Source organism: Heloderma suspectum, chromosome 5, assembly GCF_057233095.1.
Source record: "Heloderma suspectum isolate Gila_16-S chromosome 5, 16-S_ref, whole genome shotgun sequence".
Taxonomy (NCBI): Eukaryota; Metazoa; Chordata; class Lepidosauria; order Squamata; family Helodermatidae; genus Heloderma; species Heloderma suspectum.
In genome coordinates this window covers 193,090,619-193,108,106 of record NC_139462.1, presented here as the reverse complement: position 1 = coordinate 193,108,106, position 17,488 = coordinate 193,090,619, and the positions used below count along the sequence as shown (strand labels likewise).

Below are 17,488 nucleotides of genomic sequence, written 5' to 3'. Positions count from 1 at the left end.
AAGATGTTTCTGTTCAAGCAGGGCTTTGGGTTGTAAAATGGTCTGTTCGGCTGAGTGCTGTTTTTATTCTGTAATTTTTGGTGTCCTTTTATATGTGCTTTAATGTCTTTATTAGTGTTTTTAACTACGTTTTTTAAAATAACATTTTATGATTGTTATCCTCCTTGAGTGCCGGTTTTTTTAGTGGAAAGGCAGGGTATAATAAGGGTGCAATCCTATGCATGTTTAGATAGAAATAAGACCTCTAAGTCCCAGCATCTCCCAGCAAGCCATGCTGTCTGGGTAATGCTGGGCAAAGGTAGGACTTCGTTCTGTCTAGACAACACCCAGCATTCCCCAGACAACGTGGCTGGCTGGGGGATGCTGGGAATTGTAGGACTTAATTCCATCTAAACATGCATAGGATTGCATTCTAAATAAATACATTCATGTAGGATATCTTTCTCGGTGGCTATTGGCCATGATGGCTAAATGGCAAGTCATGTGGAGATGTGCATGGACTGAAATCGTGTGAAGTAGTCGCTGTGACAGCTGCATGAAGGTGGAATGAGTCAGGTAACTAGATGTTGGGCCATGGAATGTTGTCGTCATTCCCTGCTCCCTAGGAAACCCTTCTTATGAAGTGAACACCAAGCCCCATTGAGCTATAGCTCAGCCTCCAAACTGGAGGAGATCTTCCCAAAGTGTCCAAAGTAAGCATTGATCAGAACACTGTAATATACAAACTAATAGCACTAATTTACTCTTAGGATTCAGAGGCACCTCAAATTCCTGGTTGCCAGCATCAATGTTTCTCTTGCACAATCACTTCTTTTGTGTATCAGTGTGGGTGGGAAGCCCAAGATTCTTAGGCTTCAGATCTTTAGACATATGGACACTTCCAGCCTTGTTCATTTTGTAAGCATGGGTTCCTTAGAATTTTTTTTTTTTAAAATGGAGTGGCTGCTATTACTATCAACATCAGGTCAGCCATTTTAAGGCAAAGCTCAGCTCACTTCCAGCTGTTCTCTCCCTCACCCACCCCCACCCCCAGCGAATAGCAGCTGCAAAAGGCAATGCACATTGGCAGGGAAAAAAGAACACTGCCTGAAGTCAGCCCTATTGTACAGTAACTGCTGTAATTCATAGCTTTGTCTGAAATCTTCAGATGATTTTGAGGCTCAGGAAAAACCTCTTGCATTTGAAACTGCCCAGGATCAAATTGTGTTTGTGCCCATTCTCACAAGCAGGAATGCTGCAGAAAACATACATAGGGTCTGATCCAGATTTGTGATGGATCACCTCCACTGATGGACAGCGTTGATTTGAGGGGTAATTCCAGGAATGATTCCCATTCCTCGCCTGGGGTTTGGAACCCCATGTAAGGATTGCCTGGGTTAGGTACACCAGGAATCCAGAGTCTCTTCACTTGTGTTCAGAACCGTGGAGAAGGCAACGGGGAAACCACATTGATGAGGGCCTCAGTCATGGTAGTAGTGTTTAGCTTTGGACTGTTCTGGAATTACATACAACCTGTAGCTCCTGACCATCAGCTATGTGATTTCTGAAGAGTGTAACCATTAATCTTTTACCATGGGATTTCCTGCAATAAAGAAATCTCACTGATTTGGGTGTCCGGTGTTAGATTGCCTGAGCGTGTGCGCTGAAGGATCAGGAAATTGGACATCCTCCTTGTTCAGATCTACTCCATCTCCCTAAATACTTTATTCATTGACCTTCTCTATCTTTGCATTTAGAGAGAGGCATGCACTTTTGTAGACCACCTGCAGTGCAGAATAGGATTGATGAGGTTATCTCCCAACTCCATAAACTGCTGTTAACACGTTCATAGAGTATAATTAGAAGTTGTATTATTAGTATTCATGATTATAACTTTGACCTAGGCTCTTTTTTACCATTTTTTAAATAACGTTTCAAAATCTGATTTAAATTTTAAGTAATCTGATTTTTTAATTTTTTTGAAAAAAATGATATTTATCAATTCCGCTGACAGAAATTGATTTCCCTGCCCCCTCCTTCCCATAGAAGTCCCCCTCCAGCACCCTGAAAATGCTATACAGAGAGTCAAGAGGTGATCTCTGGTGTGGAGAAGAGGGGGAATCCTCCCAAGGGAGCCCTTTCTCTCGCAGAAGGTCCCTTCCTCTTGTGGAAGGCAGATCCTTGATCCAACCCAAATGTTGCTGCTTCTTAGATGCTTTCTTCTGGACATGTGGTCTGCCCTATTTATACCCTCCGCACTCCCTTCCCCAATTCTGGCGTTTGCACCAGCCCTGAGATTAGCTGGGTTCAGAACTCTGAGGATCAGTGTGAGACAGGCAAATAGCGGCATTAATTCTGAAAGTGCAAAGATGGCGGAATGCATTCTTAGCAGTGGCATTGTGAGCAGCTGCTCCAGTACTGGCAGAAGTTGTGGGTTGGATTAGCGACTATTGAAAGTATTGCTCCAAGGAGAAACCACACCACCCTGATTACTGAGCGCTGAGTGTGCTTTGTTGCTTTGGAAGCTGGTTTCATTAATAACTACAAGGCCATTATATTATTTAATCAAGTGGTATTAATTAATATATTGAGCATTCCTCTCTCCAGTTATTATTTTTTTTGTTTAGTTTCCTAACCCTTTCAAAAGATTAGGAAATGGTATTTAACTCCATAACATGTTCCTGTATAACTGACTGTGCACTATGCGGTAATTTTAGGGTTGTAAAGGGGACAGCCACAAGTCATCTTGCTTTCTAAGCATCAGCATTGCTTGTTTTAAAATAAAAGATGAGGGAGACAAGTTATGGACATATGATTTTTGCTTGGGGTGGAACATTTTGCTGCTGCAGTTATTCTGAGTAGGAACAGCAGGGATTTTGCCTGGGTGCACCAGGTTATGGAAGCGCATACATTACTGAGGCCTGTAAGCATGCACGTAAATCTGATAGATGGTCTAGGTAAAGCTTGGTTGACCTTATTGGAGGACCTTATCCAGAGAATAATAGAGCAGTTTTATGGCATCTAGGCAGGGTCTAGGACACCAAAGGATGCAGAGACAGCGCTACAAGTGTGAAGAAGGAAACCCTTTTCTAGATCTGTCTCCCACCCACCCCTCCACAGCTGTCATGGAAAGCTCAATGGCAGCTCCTCTTTCTGATGTTTCAAGACCAGTCTTGGAAGAGGAGAGGAAGGGTGGAATGTGGTGTGCTGATGGGAGGACAGAGGAGAGGATGTCAATCCACCGGACCCACAAGCCCATTCACAGCCTTGCTCCCAGGAAGGTAAGGAAGCTAGATGGGCTCAGAGGCCAGTATAGCTAAAAATACCTTTAGGGCTCAATCCTATGCATGTTTAGACAGAAAAAAGTCCTACAAATCCCGGCTGGGGGATGCTAGGAATTGTAGTCCAACACATCTGGAGGTACCAGGTTGGTTAAGGGCTGCTATGCAGTCTAATACTCTTAATTATGCCTGGTACAGGTCACAGAACACATGCCTGAACTTCAAATAACCCTTTCCTCTTTAAACTTTATTTTGCCATGATTAGTACTTTTATTGGCTTGTATCTTCGAACCTTCCTGTAGACAGCATAAAGGGCAAGGGAAGTTCGTTACAACTGTTGGTCAAAACCATTGTCCTGTTGTTATCTTCCCTGCACATGATAGGCAATGGTGCAGTCACCCTTTGTCTTGGAAAATGAGAGAGATTGTACATTCCTATCTGACTTTGATTGTTCTCGATATGTTTTCAGTTCCATGTGCCTTCTCTGCTAAATGAAATTATCAGATTTTTTTCCAAGACTCCAAAAAGAAAAAAGGCGGAGATGCACTACCTGATGGGAACATTACTGTAATCGAGAGCCACAGTTGGCAGAGGATACTAACTTGAGAAGGCCAATGCAAGTAAAAACAGTTGGTCAGATCCAGACTTATAGACTTATTGAAATCGATGGGACTTCATTGATTTCTGTAGTCATATTCAGTGATGTGATATGGAATTTTTTTAGTGCTTTATTTTCCCACAGAAAAATAGCCCATTTCATAAATTCATTAGGAACAATGAATGGATGCCAATTTCAAATGCAGTATTAGGCAAGCTTGTCACTTTCAAAGTTGTAATTAATGCTTTTCAGATTATTATCCCTAGCAAATATATGAGAGTACACATATATGTCATTAATTTATAAGTGGGGGTGGCTTGGGGAATAAAAACGACAAACAGTTTATCAGGAATGATTACATACTGTACTGTTTTTTAATGATTGTACAGGTTGTAAAAGTTGAAGTAGCTGAGTACTCAGCATATCATGCACAGTAGGTGCAGAGAGCAGGTTTTGGAACTAGCTTACAGAATTCCTTGTGCAGGGCCTTTGAGAATTAACAAAACAAGGAACAAGGTAAACAGTCAACGTTACTGGACAGATATGGCATGCCATATAAAAGCCTATTGCCAGTCAAGCAAGGTGTACAAAAGTATGGGAAAAGAAAAAATTGTGTTTTTGGAAAGGGTGTGTGTAAACTTCTACAGCTGGGTCCTGTGCGTTAAAAGAAAAAGTTTAAAAATGTGTCCTCGAGGTACCAAATCAATGGTTCAGGTTGGCCTTGAACTGAAAGGAAAGGATCTGGTGCATGAAACAGGTCAAAAAGTTCACCCAATGGGTAGAAACAAGGGCTCTTCCTCTAAAGTCAGGAGGAAAGGGGGGAAAATCTACTGATCTTTCTTAATCATACAACTAGATATCCTAAAGCAGGTACATTGGTTTCAGTAGGGGACATTGTGCTTGCAGCAACACTGTTGAATGTGTTTCCCCTATAGTTGGTGGCAGAGCTGGAGAGCAAACCACCCATTTTATAGATGTCATATTTATGTATGATATATGTATATATGGCAGTTCTGTGGTGAGAAGGGTTCAGATGGGAGCTTTTACTATTGAAAGAAATTGCCATGTTTTGTTGAGAGAAGACAGGTGCATACTCTGTAGAGAACTGGCAGTGACACAGGACGGGACCTTTTCAGTAGGTAGTGGCTGTGGCACGCACTTCCACTGGAGGCTTATATACATACCACAGGCTTTTTGGCATGCAGTTAAGACTTCACTGTTTCCCTTTTCATCTTGATTGAACTGCTTCGCATGATGAAGTAACCCTTGGTTTGTTAACCTTGGGTTGTTTGGGAGTGAGCAAGGGTCCTGTCTCCTGACCTCTCACTTGCTTCCTGTGTGGTACGCCCTGCACCTGGGTTGTTCTCCGTGACATGTGAACTCAGAACTCTGGCTTGTTGAGGGTGAAAGCATGAGTTATATAACTCTGGGATGTTTCTCTCTCAAGCTTGGGTTGTTTCATTGTGCGAACCAGGTCACTGAGTTGCTTGATTCCTGGCTTGCTGTACTCCCTCATTATTTTATTGTATTTTATTATGTTTGGGTTTTTATTTGATCTTTGTTAGCCGTTTTGAAGAACTATACTGGCAGAAAAGTGGCTTATAAAGATTCATATAATTAGTTTTATGGAGAAAAGCCCTTATCTCAGAGGGTAAGTTTTTGAGAGAAAATGTGAGATTTCAAACCAGTTCTTAAAACATGGGAAAGTCTCTCTACTGCACTTGAAAGTGTGAAGTCTGCATGCTTTTCTGGTTATCTAAGGCACTGTCTGGATCAAATTCTTGACAGAGTAGAAAGGAATGCATCTTACAGGTTTTCTATATTTAGTGTACTTAAATGCTGGTGTTTTCCAGAGAATCAAATTAGAGAGCCAGTGTGAAGGCAAAAGGAGAAGGGGACGGCAGAGGATGAGATGGCTAGATAGCATCACGGATGCAATGAATATGAACTTGAGCACGCTCCGGAAGAGAGCGCAGGACAGGAAGGCCTGGCGTACTATGGTCCATGGGGTCACGAAGAGTCGGACACGACTGAACGACTGAACAACAAGTGGTGTAGTGGCTAGAGTGCTGGACTGGGAGTCGGGAGGTCCGGGTTCTAGTCCCCACTCAGCCATGGAAGCCCATTGGGTGACTCTGGGCCAGTCACAGACTCTCAGCCCAACCTACCTCACAGGGTTATTGTTGTGAGGATAAAATGGAAGAAGGAGGAGGATTAGTATGCTGCCTTGAGTTCCTTGGAGGAAAAAAGGCGGGATATAAATAAATAAATAAATAAATAGGTGCATAATGATCCAACAGCCATGTTGTTGGGTTGTTGTTGTTCTTTGTTTATTTTTCCTTCAATAACTAATATTTTAGTTTAACTCTCGTTATTTGTATCATGGGCAATTTCATAGGGAATGATACAGGGTACCAGTAACATTTACTCCACAAGTACAGATCCTATCCCAGTAAGGCAGCTGTAGCCATTCACGACCATAGATTCCAGTCATGTAGTCCTGAGAGATGATTCAAATGTTCCAAGAAAACATATCCTTGAGGTTTTTTTAACTGATATGTGTTTATTGCATTTTAATCCTACCATTGCTCTGTGGAGTTCAGGATGGCATTCTGCCCCCTCATTTTATCCTCATAACAACCTTGTGAGGTAGCTTAAGCTGAGCGATAGTGACTTCCCTCAGGCAACCCAGTAAACTTGAACGCCAGTCTCCAACATTCTAATCTAACCACTACACCACACTGGCTCCTTGAATGTTTGAATGCTCCTGCAAATTTTTAAAAAATCCTTGCATGTGGAAATGCAGATTCTTAGGGAGAATAATCCTTGTCATCCTAAGAGGGTGCCACCTAACATCTACCTCCTGGGCTGTATAAAGTCAGGGCCTTTGACCATACTATTGAGCTGAATAGCAGACTTAACCACAAACCTTTGGAACAGGAAACTTATGTGATTTGTGCTTCTCCTCCCAGTTGTTGTATATGAAATTCATTATTCTGAGTAGTAATAGTGAAGAAAGCAAGTTATAATATCTGCTATTAGCATCACCTCCAGACTTCATAATAAATGAAATGATATACTGTGAAGTGAATTAAAGAAATTACTTTTAAAATATGCTTTTAAAGTGATTACACTGCTGATTATTGGTAGAAGTAGCAAAAGGCTTGGGTAAGATAATTTCCAGTTTTCCATGTCTCCAGCTGTCCTTGCTCTGAATATTACCTTTATAAAGTCTTTATGTTATTGTCAAAGAATTGTGGCTTATAGGTATGTTCTTCTTCTTATCTTTCCCCTCATTAATTAAAGAGCAGACTTCATGAATTATTTTGTCATGAGAATATCTGAAATAATCTTTCCTGGCATAGCAGGACACTATTAATATTGCAACTCAAATGTGCTCTATTTATTTGGTCTCAGACTGTAATTAGGCATCTTGCTGGTACCAAATCTCATACTTAGCCAGTCCCTTTGGCTCTTATTATTCAGATGCTGAAATGAAGTTTTCAGCTATGAATAGTACATAAGGGATTCTTTAATTAGATTTCCCAAAATGTGCAAGAGGTCTTCTGCAATCTTTTTTTTTTTTTTTTAACGTGCCAAGTCACTGTTGAAAATGTAAAGTTTGAAATGTAGACATAAATAATGTGTACAATTAGTAGTATCTAATTATGGATAAGAGGCTGTGCTTGCAGTAAAAGAAATGTTTTGGTTTTAAGACTGTTCTTTCAATTGCAACCTAAAAAGTGACCTCTCATCAATGACTAGGCTCTTCAGACTGTATATTTTGAAATCTTGTAGTTGATTAGCCCATGCTCACTTCATGAGGGAGGGAGGATTTAATTAAGGCCCATTAAGTAACTTCCAAAGATTGGTTGGGGAATAGGTATTCAGCCGTCTTACAATTTTATTGGAACTACTCCTTGAAATGTTAGTCAGAAATCAAATATAAAAAGCAAACCAGTCATTTCAGATCTTAAAGCCCATCCCTGTCTCACACTAGGATCCCAGTCTGGATTGGGCCCTCCTAGAGTAGAAATCAGTAAAAAAAAAAAAAAAAAGAGAGAGAGAGAGAGAGAGATGTAACTGCTAGACACTGATTTAAAATAATGTGTATTTTGGCCCTAAGATGGTCCAAGAAACCATCAGTTTACAGCTTATAAGGATGATGGGAAAATCTGCTTCGACTTCTGGACTGCAATCCTATACCCACTTACCTGGGAGTAGGCCCCATTGAACTTAATCTGAATTACTTTTGAGTAGACATGTTTCAGATTACACTGTCAGTCACTTTTTTAGATTTTCATGGGCTTCAGAGAGAGTGTAGTTTTATAGACTTCAGCCCATCAGAGCATCTTGGACCACCTTTGACGGTGGTCACTCTCACTTTTTGCTCAAGTGCTATCAGATACATAAGAACTGTGTTATACTGAGTCAGGCCGTCGTTTCTGCTAGCTCAGTTTTGTCTACACTGACTGGCAGCAGCTGCCTAGGGTTTCAGACCAGACTTTCTCAGCTCTAACTGCAGAAGTTGGGGATTGAACTTGGGACCTTTCTCATCCAGGGTATGCCCTCTGCTACTGAACTAAAGCTCTTCCTCTTCTGCAAGTCTTACTAAACTTGAACTGCTATTAACATGCAGTCTACTGCACAGAAAAACAATAATAATTTGACCACCTGCAATGTGTACATTTATATATTCATAGTGGACCTGCAAAGAGATGATACTGTCTAGATGGAAAAAGAAGCCCAGTTTTCCTTTTGTCAATGCTGATTACAAAGTAAACACATGGCACCAAAGCATTAATTAACAATCCAGTTTAATTATTTTGCAGAATGCGGTGTTACAGGAGTGTTATAGAGGATATTGATGGATTCTGCATGATGTAAAGTGTTTCCTTGTCTCTTCTGAATATCTCCAGAGAAGTTCCGTCTCATGGCTTCTTCACCAGTCATCATAATTAGTTGCCATTGATAGTCCTTTTCTCCATGAATTTGTCTAACCACCCTTTAAATTGATGGCCATTGCTACATCTTGTCGTAGCGAATTCCATACTTTAACTATGAACTGTGTAAAGAAGCATTTCCTTTTGTCCTGAATCTCCTACTGCTCAGCTTCATGCCATGACTCCCAGTTCTAGCTTATGACAGAGGAAGAAAAACATCTCCACACCATGCATAATTTTATACACCTCTATCATGTCTCCCCTTACTCACCTATATCTTTGAATTAGTCAGTGTGGTGTAGAGGTTAGAGTGTTGTACTGGGGAGACCAAACCAAAAAGGAAATGTATCCCAAACCAAGAACAAACAAAAAGCCAGATCCATTGGGATATATAAACTGATGAAAATAAACAAAATTCACAAACCTAATATATAGCAACATTGTATCTTTATTTATTTATTAGTAATACTTATATACCACTTAATATAATAACATCTCCAAGTGATCCAAGTATCTTGAAGTATACTTCAACCAAGCAGTCCAAGTATCTCCAAACTTTATACCTAATATCACATTCAAATAACTTACATACAAAAAATCAAATAGAAAATCATGTTTTGAATAAGTGACAACTTTATATCTTCAAACTAAAACTTACAGTATCATATCGTTCAGTACAGAATCACACACAAGTGAAACATAACCAAATGTGTTTAAACCATAGGTCTTCTTTGGCAGCCTAATATATTTTTAAAAATGTAATTTTTTCCAACAAAGGGCACCCAATAAACAATGGGGAGGCAGCATGGTGCCTGTGGGCACCAATGTGCCCAGTGTGCCCTCGGGCACAGTTTTTGGCACCCACTAGTATGCTCTGCCACTCCGACTTTATACATTTATTTTAATTTTTGTGTGTGTGAAAAGGAGCATGTGCATGGGTGATGATCCAGAGTGAGAGAGAAAAAGAGATAGGAGGGAATCAGTTGGCTGACAGAGCAGGGTTGGGGCGGGCGGGGGGGTGGGAGAGATCTTGCCTTCTGTGAAATAGGTACTATTGTTTCTGAAAACTGGCTTCAAATGGATTGTTTAGGATACTGAGGCTCAGATACCACCACTGCCTTGTACTCAGTCTTTTGAGCAGGTCACTTGTCCTTTGTGACTAGTCATGACACCCATGGCAGCCATTTCTGTGGTGCTGCCCAGCACAGTTTTTCAAATAGCCAAATGGGTCCATGGGCTCAAAAAAGCATTTTTTCCCCCTCCTGCAGTTCCCCCCCCCCCACATCCTGAGCAGTTTTTCTCAGATCAGAAAAACGGACAGATAGGTTTCATGAGGAAAAATGTTATTTTGTCACATCTGTCCTTCCAACTGCTTCAAGAAATCTGTGGGGCGGTGGGGGAGGGTTGGCATGGTGAAGGGGCCTCAGTGGTTCCCCAAGGCAGAGCAGAGTTGGAGGTTTGTGTGGGGGATGTCATTTGCCACAGCCTACACAATGATGTTAATTTGAATTCAAAGCATAGGAAAGAAGAGGAAAATCCTCCGGAGGCTTTAAACTTCAGCTGTTCTTGGGTGTTGCAACATGCTCTCTTTCCATTTAAAACAAGAAGCCAAATCCTCAGCCCATTTAAACCCTAGCACCTGGTTTTAAACTGATTTAGATCCACTGAAGCTAATTGGATTGAATTCGCTTAATTCCTGCTTTGTTGTTGTTCAGTCGTTCAGTCGTGTCCGACTCTTCGTGACCCCATGGACCATAGCACGCCAGGCCTTCCTTTCCTGCGCTCTCTCCCGGAGCGTGCTCAAGTTCATATTCATTGCATCCGTGATGCTATCTAGCCATCTCATCCTCTGCCGTCCCCTTCTCCTTTTGCCTTCAGTCTTTCCCAGCATCAGGGTCTTTTCCAGAGAGTTTTCTCTTCGCATTAGGTGGCCAAAATATTTGAGCTTCAGCTTCAGTATCTGTCCTTCCAATGAGCACTCAGGGTTGATTTCCTGTAGGATGGACTGATTTGACCTCCTTGCAGTCCAGGGGACTCGTAAGAGTCTTCTCCAGCACCACAGTTCGAAAGCATCAATTCTTCGGCGCTCAGCCTTCCTTATAGTCCAGCTCTCACAGCCATACATTACTACTGGGAAAACCATAGCTTTGATTAGACGGACCTTGGTCGGCAAGGTGATGTCTCTGCTTCTTACGATGCTGTCTAGGTTTGCCATAGCTTTCCTCCCAAGGAGCAAGCGTCTTTTAATTTCATGGCTACAGTCACCGTCTGCGGTGATCTTGGAGCCCAAGAAAGTAAAATCTGTCACTGCTTCCATTTCTTCCCCTTCTATATGCCAGGAAGTGATGGGGCCAGATGCCATGATCTTCGTTTTTTGAATGTTGAGTTTCAAACCAGCTTTTGCACTCTCCTCTTTCACCCTCAACAAGAGGCTCTTGAGATCCTCTTCGCTTTCTGCCATTAGGGTGGTATCGTCTGCATATCGGAGGTTGTTGATAATTCTCCCAGCAATCTTAATTCCGACCTCTGATTCATCCAACCCGGCATTTCTCATGATGTACTCTGCATATAAGTTAAATAAGCAGGGTGACAATATGCAGCCTTGTCGTACTCCTTTCCCAATTTTGAACCAATCGGTTGTTCCATGTCTGGTTCTTACTGTTGCTTCTTGACCCTCGTACAGGTTTCTCAGGAGACAGGTAAGGTGGTCTGGTAGTCCCATCACTTTAAGAATTTGCCACAGTTTGTTGTGATCCACACAATCAAAGGCTTTAGCGTAGTCAATGAAGCAGAAATAGACGTTTTTCTGGAATTCTCTTGCTTTCTCCATGATGCAGCGAATGTTGGCGATTTGATCTCTAGTTCCTCTGCCTCTTCTAAACCCAGCTTGTACTTCCGGTAGTTCTCGGTTCGCATACTGCTGAAGCCTAGCTTGTAGGATTTTGAGCATCACCTTGCTGGCATGTGAAATGAGCGCAATTGTGCGGTAGTTTGAACACTCTTTGGCGTTGCCCTTCTTTGGAATTGGAATGTAAACTGACCTTTTCCAGTCTTGTGGCCACTGCTGAGTGTTCCAGATTTGTTGGCATATTGAATGCAGCACTTTAACAGCATCATCTTTTAGGATTTTAAATAGCTCGGCTGGAATACTGTCATCTCCGCTAGCTTTGTTGTTACTAATGCTTCCTAAGGCCCACTTGACTTCACTCTCGAGGATGTCCGGCTCAAGTTCAGTGACCGCACTCTCATGGCTATCAGGGACATTCAGATCTTTCCTGTATAGTTCTTCTGTGTATTCTTGCCACCTCTTCTTAATCTCATCTGCTTCTGCTAGGTCCCTGCCTTCTTTGTCCTTTATCATACCCGTCTTTGCACAAAACGTTCCCTTGAGATCTCCAATTTTCTTGAAGAGATCTCTAGTCTTTCCCATTCTGTTGTTTTCTTCGATTTCTTTGCATTGTTCATTTAAGAAGGCCTTCTTGTCTCTCCTTGCTATTCTCTGGAACTCTGCATTCAGTTGGCTATATCTTCCCCTTTCTCCCTTGCTTTTCGCTTCCCTTCTTTCGTGAGCTACTTGTAAAGCCTCATCAGACAGCCACTTGGCTTTCTTGCATTTATTTTTCTTTGGGATGGATTTCGTTGCTGCCTCCTGAACAATGTTACGGACCTCCGTCCATAGTTCCTCAGGCACTCTGTCTATCAGGTCTAATCCCTTAAATCTATTCCTCACCTCCACTGTATATTCATGAGGGATATGATTTAGGTGATACCTGAACAGTTTAGTGGTTTTCCCGATGTTCTTCAATTTAAGCCGAAATTTTGCAAGAAGCAGCTCATGATCTGAGCCACAGTCAGCTCCAGGTCTTGTTTTTACTGACTGTATGGAGCGTCTCCATCTTTGGCTGCAAAGGACATAATCAATCTGATTTCGATATTGACCATCTGGTGACGTCCATGTGTAGAGTCATCTCTTGTGCTGTTGGAAAAGAGTGTTTGCTATGATCAGCGTGTTCTCTTGGCAAAACTCTATTAGCCTTTGTCCTGCTTCATTTTGTACACCAAGGCCATGCCTGCCTGTTATCCCGGTGATTTCTTGACTTCCTACTTTAGCATTCCAATCCCCTATGATGAAGAGGACATCTTTTTTTGGTGTTAGTTCTAGAAGGTGTTGTAGGTCTTCATAGAACCGATCAACCTCAGCTTCTTCGGCCTCAGTGGTTGGGGCATAGACTTGAATTACTGTGATGTTGAATGGTTTGCCTTGGATTCGTACTGAGATCATTCTATCATTTTTAAGATTGTACCCCAGTACTGCTTTTCCCACCCTTTTGTTGACTATGAGTGCTACTCCATTTCTTCTAAGGGATTCTTGCCCACAATAGTAGATATGATGGTCACCTGAATTAAATTCGCCCATGCCTGTCCATTTTAGTTCGCTGATTCCCAAGATGTCGATGTTCAATCTTGCCATCTCATGTTTGACCACCTCCAACTTACCTTGATTCATTGATCTGACATTCCAGGTTCCTAAACAATATTGTTCTTTACAGCATCGGATTTTCTTTTCACCACCAGACACATCCACAGCTGAGTGTCCTTTCGGCTTTGGCCCAGCCGCTTCACTCTTTCTGGCGCTACTTGGAAATACCCTCTGCTCTTCCCCAGTAGCATATTGGACACCTTCCGACCTGAGGGGCTCATCTTCCGGCGTCATCTCTTTTAGCCTTGTGATACGTTCCATGGGGTTTTCTTGGCAAGAATACTGGAGTGGGTTGCCATTTCCTTCTCCAGTGGACCACATTTTGTCAGAACTCTCTGCCATGACCTGTCCGTCTTGGGTGGCCCTGCACGGCATAGCTTATGGCTTCACTGAGTTACGCAAGCCCCTTCGCCACAACAAGGCAGTGATCCATGAAGGGGTAATTCCTGCTACATGGATTTAAATTAACAACCCGCTATCTATCACCAGATTTGCCTGCATAACTATAGTTTCATTATATGATCTTTTTAATTTTCAACCCCCCACCCCCACCCCTTTTCTCAATTTTTCAAATACAGATTATTGACAAAGAAATTAATCCATTTGTGGACAAATGGGAAGAAGAGGGACAGTTTCCAGCACACCAAGTTTTTAAATCTCTGGGGAAAGCAGGATTTCTTGGAGTGAACAAGCCAACTGGTAAGAGAAGGGACTGTCTTAATCTTTGCATTTAATTTAGGCAGTGGAGGCTGGTGACTCCAATGTCAGCAGGGCAGTGACTCCGCTCTGGGTTTCAGTCAGAACCCTAAAGTTGCTATCCAAGGTGCAGATGCTCTATTAGAATTCTGACGGGTTCCGACTGAAACCCAGAGCAGATTCACTGCCCCACTGACATCGGAGCCACCAGCCTCTGCTGAATTTAGGAGGCCCAGTTTAAGTTTTGTTTCCGAGATGTACCAATAGCTATTTCTAAATGTATCTTAACTGAGACATTTTCACTTCTGGGTGGGGGTGGGGGGCAGAGGTAAATACGAAAACAATTTCACCAGGATGTATATACAGGCATCGTTGTTTTTTCACCACAGGAAAAATTGGCTCTGGGTGTTTTGTTGGGACCCTTTTTTGTTTGCGCTCTGGCAGTCGTCACAGATCCTCCTTAGACATTCTAATGGGTAGCCTGGCCCTATGAGTGTCTGGATCAGTAAGCATTTAGGATGGAGCTCAGGGATTGATGTATTAGTAAAATGTAACCATCTGCTGTGAGCTGACTGGATTATAGACTGTAATGTGACTAATGGCACCTGCAACAATTGTTGCAGTGTGGAGTGCCAGCCATGCCCTCTTCTGGATACTCCATTCCATTTCCCCTTCCCAGACCCATTTTCCATCCCCCCACGCCCAAGCAGTTCGTCTGTATTCTGTTAACATGAAACATACTCAGTCCTCATTGGGCTGTTTTTTAGGTCCCCCTGCGTAATGTGTTTCTTTTTCTCAAGTTTTTTTGTACTTCTGAAAATCATGGGGTTCCCCTGAGTCTGCTGATGCTTCACCCTGGTGTGTGGATGGTACCATTTTGGCTACGTAAGGATCGGCATAGAGAAGGAGTTCAGCATTAGTATATAACAGCCTTCTCCAACCTAGCGCCTTCCTGATGGGTTGGACTACCGCTTCCATTATCCCCAGTGAGCATGGCCAGAGCCATGCTGGCTGGAGTGTTGGGAGCTACAGCCGATGTCACGAAGCAGAGAGAATAATTCCATTAGTATGGAGGATATAGAGCGGATAGAACCAGGAGCAACATGAGCCGTATTCAGATTGTTGTTGTTCAGTCGTTCAGTCGTGTCCGACTCTTCGTGACCCCATGGACCATAGCACGCCAGGCCTTCCTGTCCTGCGCTCTCTCCCGGAGTGTGCTCAAGTTCATATTCATTGCATCGGTGATGCTATCTAGCCATCTCATCCTCTGCCGTCCCCTTCTCTTTTTGCCTTCAGTCTTTCCCAGCATCAGGGTCTTTTCCAGAGAGTTTTCACATTAGGTGGCCAAAATATTTGAGCTTCAGCTTCAGTATCTGTCCTTCCAATGAGCACTCAGGGTTGATTTCCATTAGGATGGACTGATTTGACCTCCTTGCAGTCCAGGGGACTCGTAAGAGTCTTCTCCAGCACCACAGTTCGAAAGCATCAATTCTTCAGCGCTCAGCCTTCCTTATAGTCCAGCTCTCACAGCCATACATTACTACTGGGAAAACCATAGCTTTGATTAGATGGACCTTTGTCGGCAAGGTGATGTCTCTGCTTCTTACTATGCTGTCTAGGTTTGCCATAGCTTTCCTCCCAAGGAGCAAGCGTCTTTTAATTTCATGGCTACAGTCACCGTCTGCGATGATCTTGGAGCCCAAGAAAGTAAAATCTGTCACTGCTTCCATTTCTTCCCCTTCTATATGCCAGGAAGTGATGGGGCCAGATGCCATGATCTTCGTTTTTTGAATGTTGAGTTTCAAACCAGCTTTTGCACTCTCCTCTTTCACCCTCAACAAGAGGCTCTTGAGATCCTCTTCACTTTCTGCCATTAGGGTGGTATCGTCTGCATATTGGAGGATGTTGATAATTCTCCCAGCAATCTTAATTCCGACCTCTGATTCATCCAACCCGGCATTTCTCATGATGTACTCCGCATATAAGTTAAATAAGCAGGGTGACAATATGCAGCCTTGTCGTACTCCTTTCCCAATTTTGAACCACTCGGTTGTTCCATGTCTGGTTCTTACTGTTGCTTCTTGACCCTCGTACAGGTTTCTCAGGAGACAGGTAAGGTGGTCTGGTAGTCCCATCACTTTAAGAATTTGCCACAGTTTGTTGTGATCCACACAATCAAAGGCTTTAGCGTAGTCAATGAAACAGAAATAGACGTTTTTCTGGAATTCTCTTGCTTTCTCCATGATCCAGTGAATGTTGGCGATTTGATCTCTAGTTCCTCTGCCTCTTCGAAACCCAGCTTGTACTTCCGGTAGTTCTCGGTTCGCATACTGCTGAAGCCTAGCTTGTAGGATTTTGAGCATCACCTTGCTGGCATGTGAAATGAGCGCAATTGTGCGGTAGTTTGAACACTCTTTGGCATTGCCCTTCTTTGGAATTGGAATGTAAACTGACCTTTTCCAGACTTGCGGCCATTGTTGAGTGTTCCAAATTTGTTGGCATATTGAATGCAGCACTTTAACAGCATCATGTTTTAGGATTGTAAATAGCTCAGCTGGAATACTGTCATCTCCGCTAGCTTTGTTGTTAGTAATGCTTCCTAAGGCCCACTGGACTTCACTTTCTAGGATGTCCGGCTCAAGTTCAGTGACCGCACTCTCATGGCTATCAGGGACATTCAGATCTTTCCTGTATAGTTCCTCTGTGTATTCTTTCCACCTCTACTTAATCTCATCTGCTTCTGTGAGGTCCCTGCCTTCTTTGTCCTTTATCATGCCAGTCTTTGCACAAAACGTTCCCTTGAGATCTCCCATTTTCTTGAAGAGATCTCTAGTCTTTCCCATTCTGTTGTTTTCCTCGATTTCATTGCATTGTTCATTTAAGAAGGCCTTCTTGTCTCTCCTTGCTATTCTTTGGAACTCTGCATTCAGTTGGGTATATCTTCCCCTTTCTCCCTTGCTTTTTGCTTCCCTTCTTTCCTCAGCTACTTGTACAGCCTCATCAGACAGCCACTTGGCTTTCTTGCATTTCTTTTTCTTCGGGATGGATTGAGTTGCTGCCTCCTGAACAATGTTACGGAGCTCCGTCCATAGTTCCTCAGGCACTCTGTCTATCAGGTCTAATCCCTGAAATCTATTCCTCACCTCCACTGTATATTCATAAGGGATATGATTTAGGTCATACCTGAACGGTTTAGTGGTTTTCCCTACGTTCTTCAATTTAAGGCAAAATTTTGCACCAAGCAGCTCATGATCTGAGCCACAGTCAGCTGCAGGTCTTGTTTTTACTGACTGTATAGAGCTTCTCCATCTTTGGCTGCAAAGGACATAATCAATCTGATTTCGATATTGATCATCTGGTGATGTCCATGTGTAGAGTCATCTCTTGTGCTGTTGGAAAACAGTGTTTGCTATGATCAGCGTGTTCTCTTGGCAAAACTCTATTAGCCTTTGTCCTGCTTCATTTTGTACACCAAGGCCATGCTTGCCTGTTATCCCGGTGATTTCTTGAC

At 42.6% G+C, this 17,488-nt stretch overlaps 1 protein-coding gene across 13 annotated transcripts in view; it reads left to right on the top strand.

Moving 5' to 3' along the window:
* Positions 1-17,488, top strand: part of LOC146344989 (putative acyl-CoA dehydrogenase 6) — a 174,839-nt gene that overhangs the window by 2,583 nt on the left and 154,768 nt on the right. For 2 of the 13 annotated variants that reach the window (XM_084858806.1, XM_084858804.1), the window contains exon 2: positions 13,860-13,980. The exons of the other annotated variants lie outside the window; for them this stretch is intronic. Coding sequence is in view for 1 of the 2 variants with exons in the window: in XM_084858804.1 (XP_084714930.1) it covers positions 13,860-13,980 (121 nt within the window). In the remaining variant the exon portion in view is untranslated. The remainder of the gene's footprint in view (positions 1-13,859; positions 13,981-17,488) is intronic. 13 annotated transcript variants of the gene reach the window in all.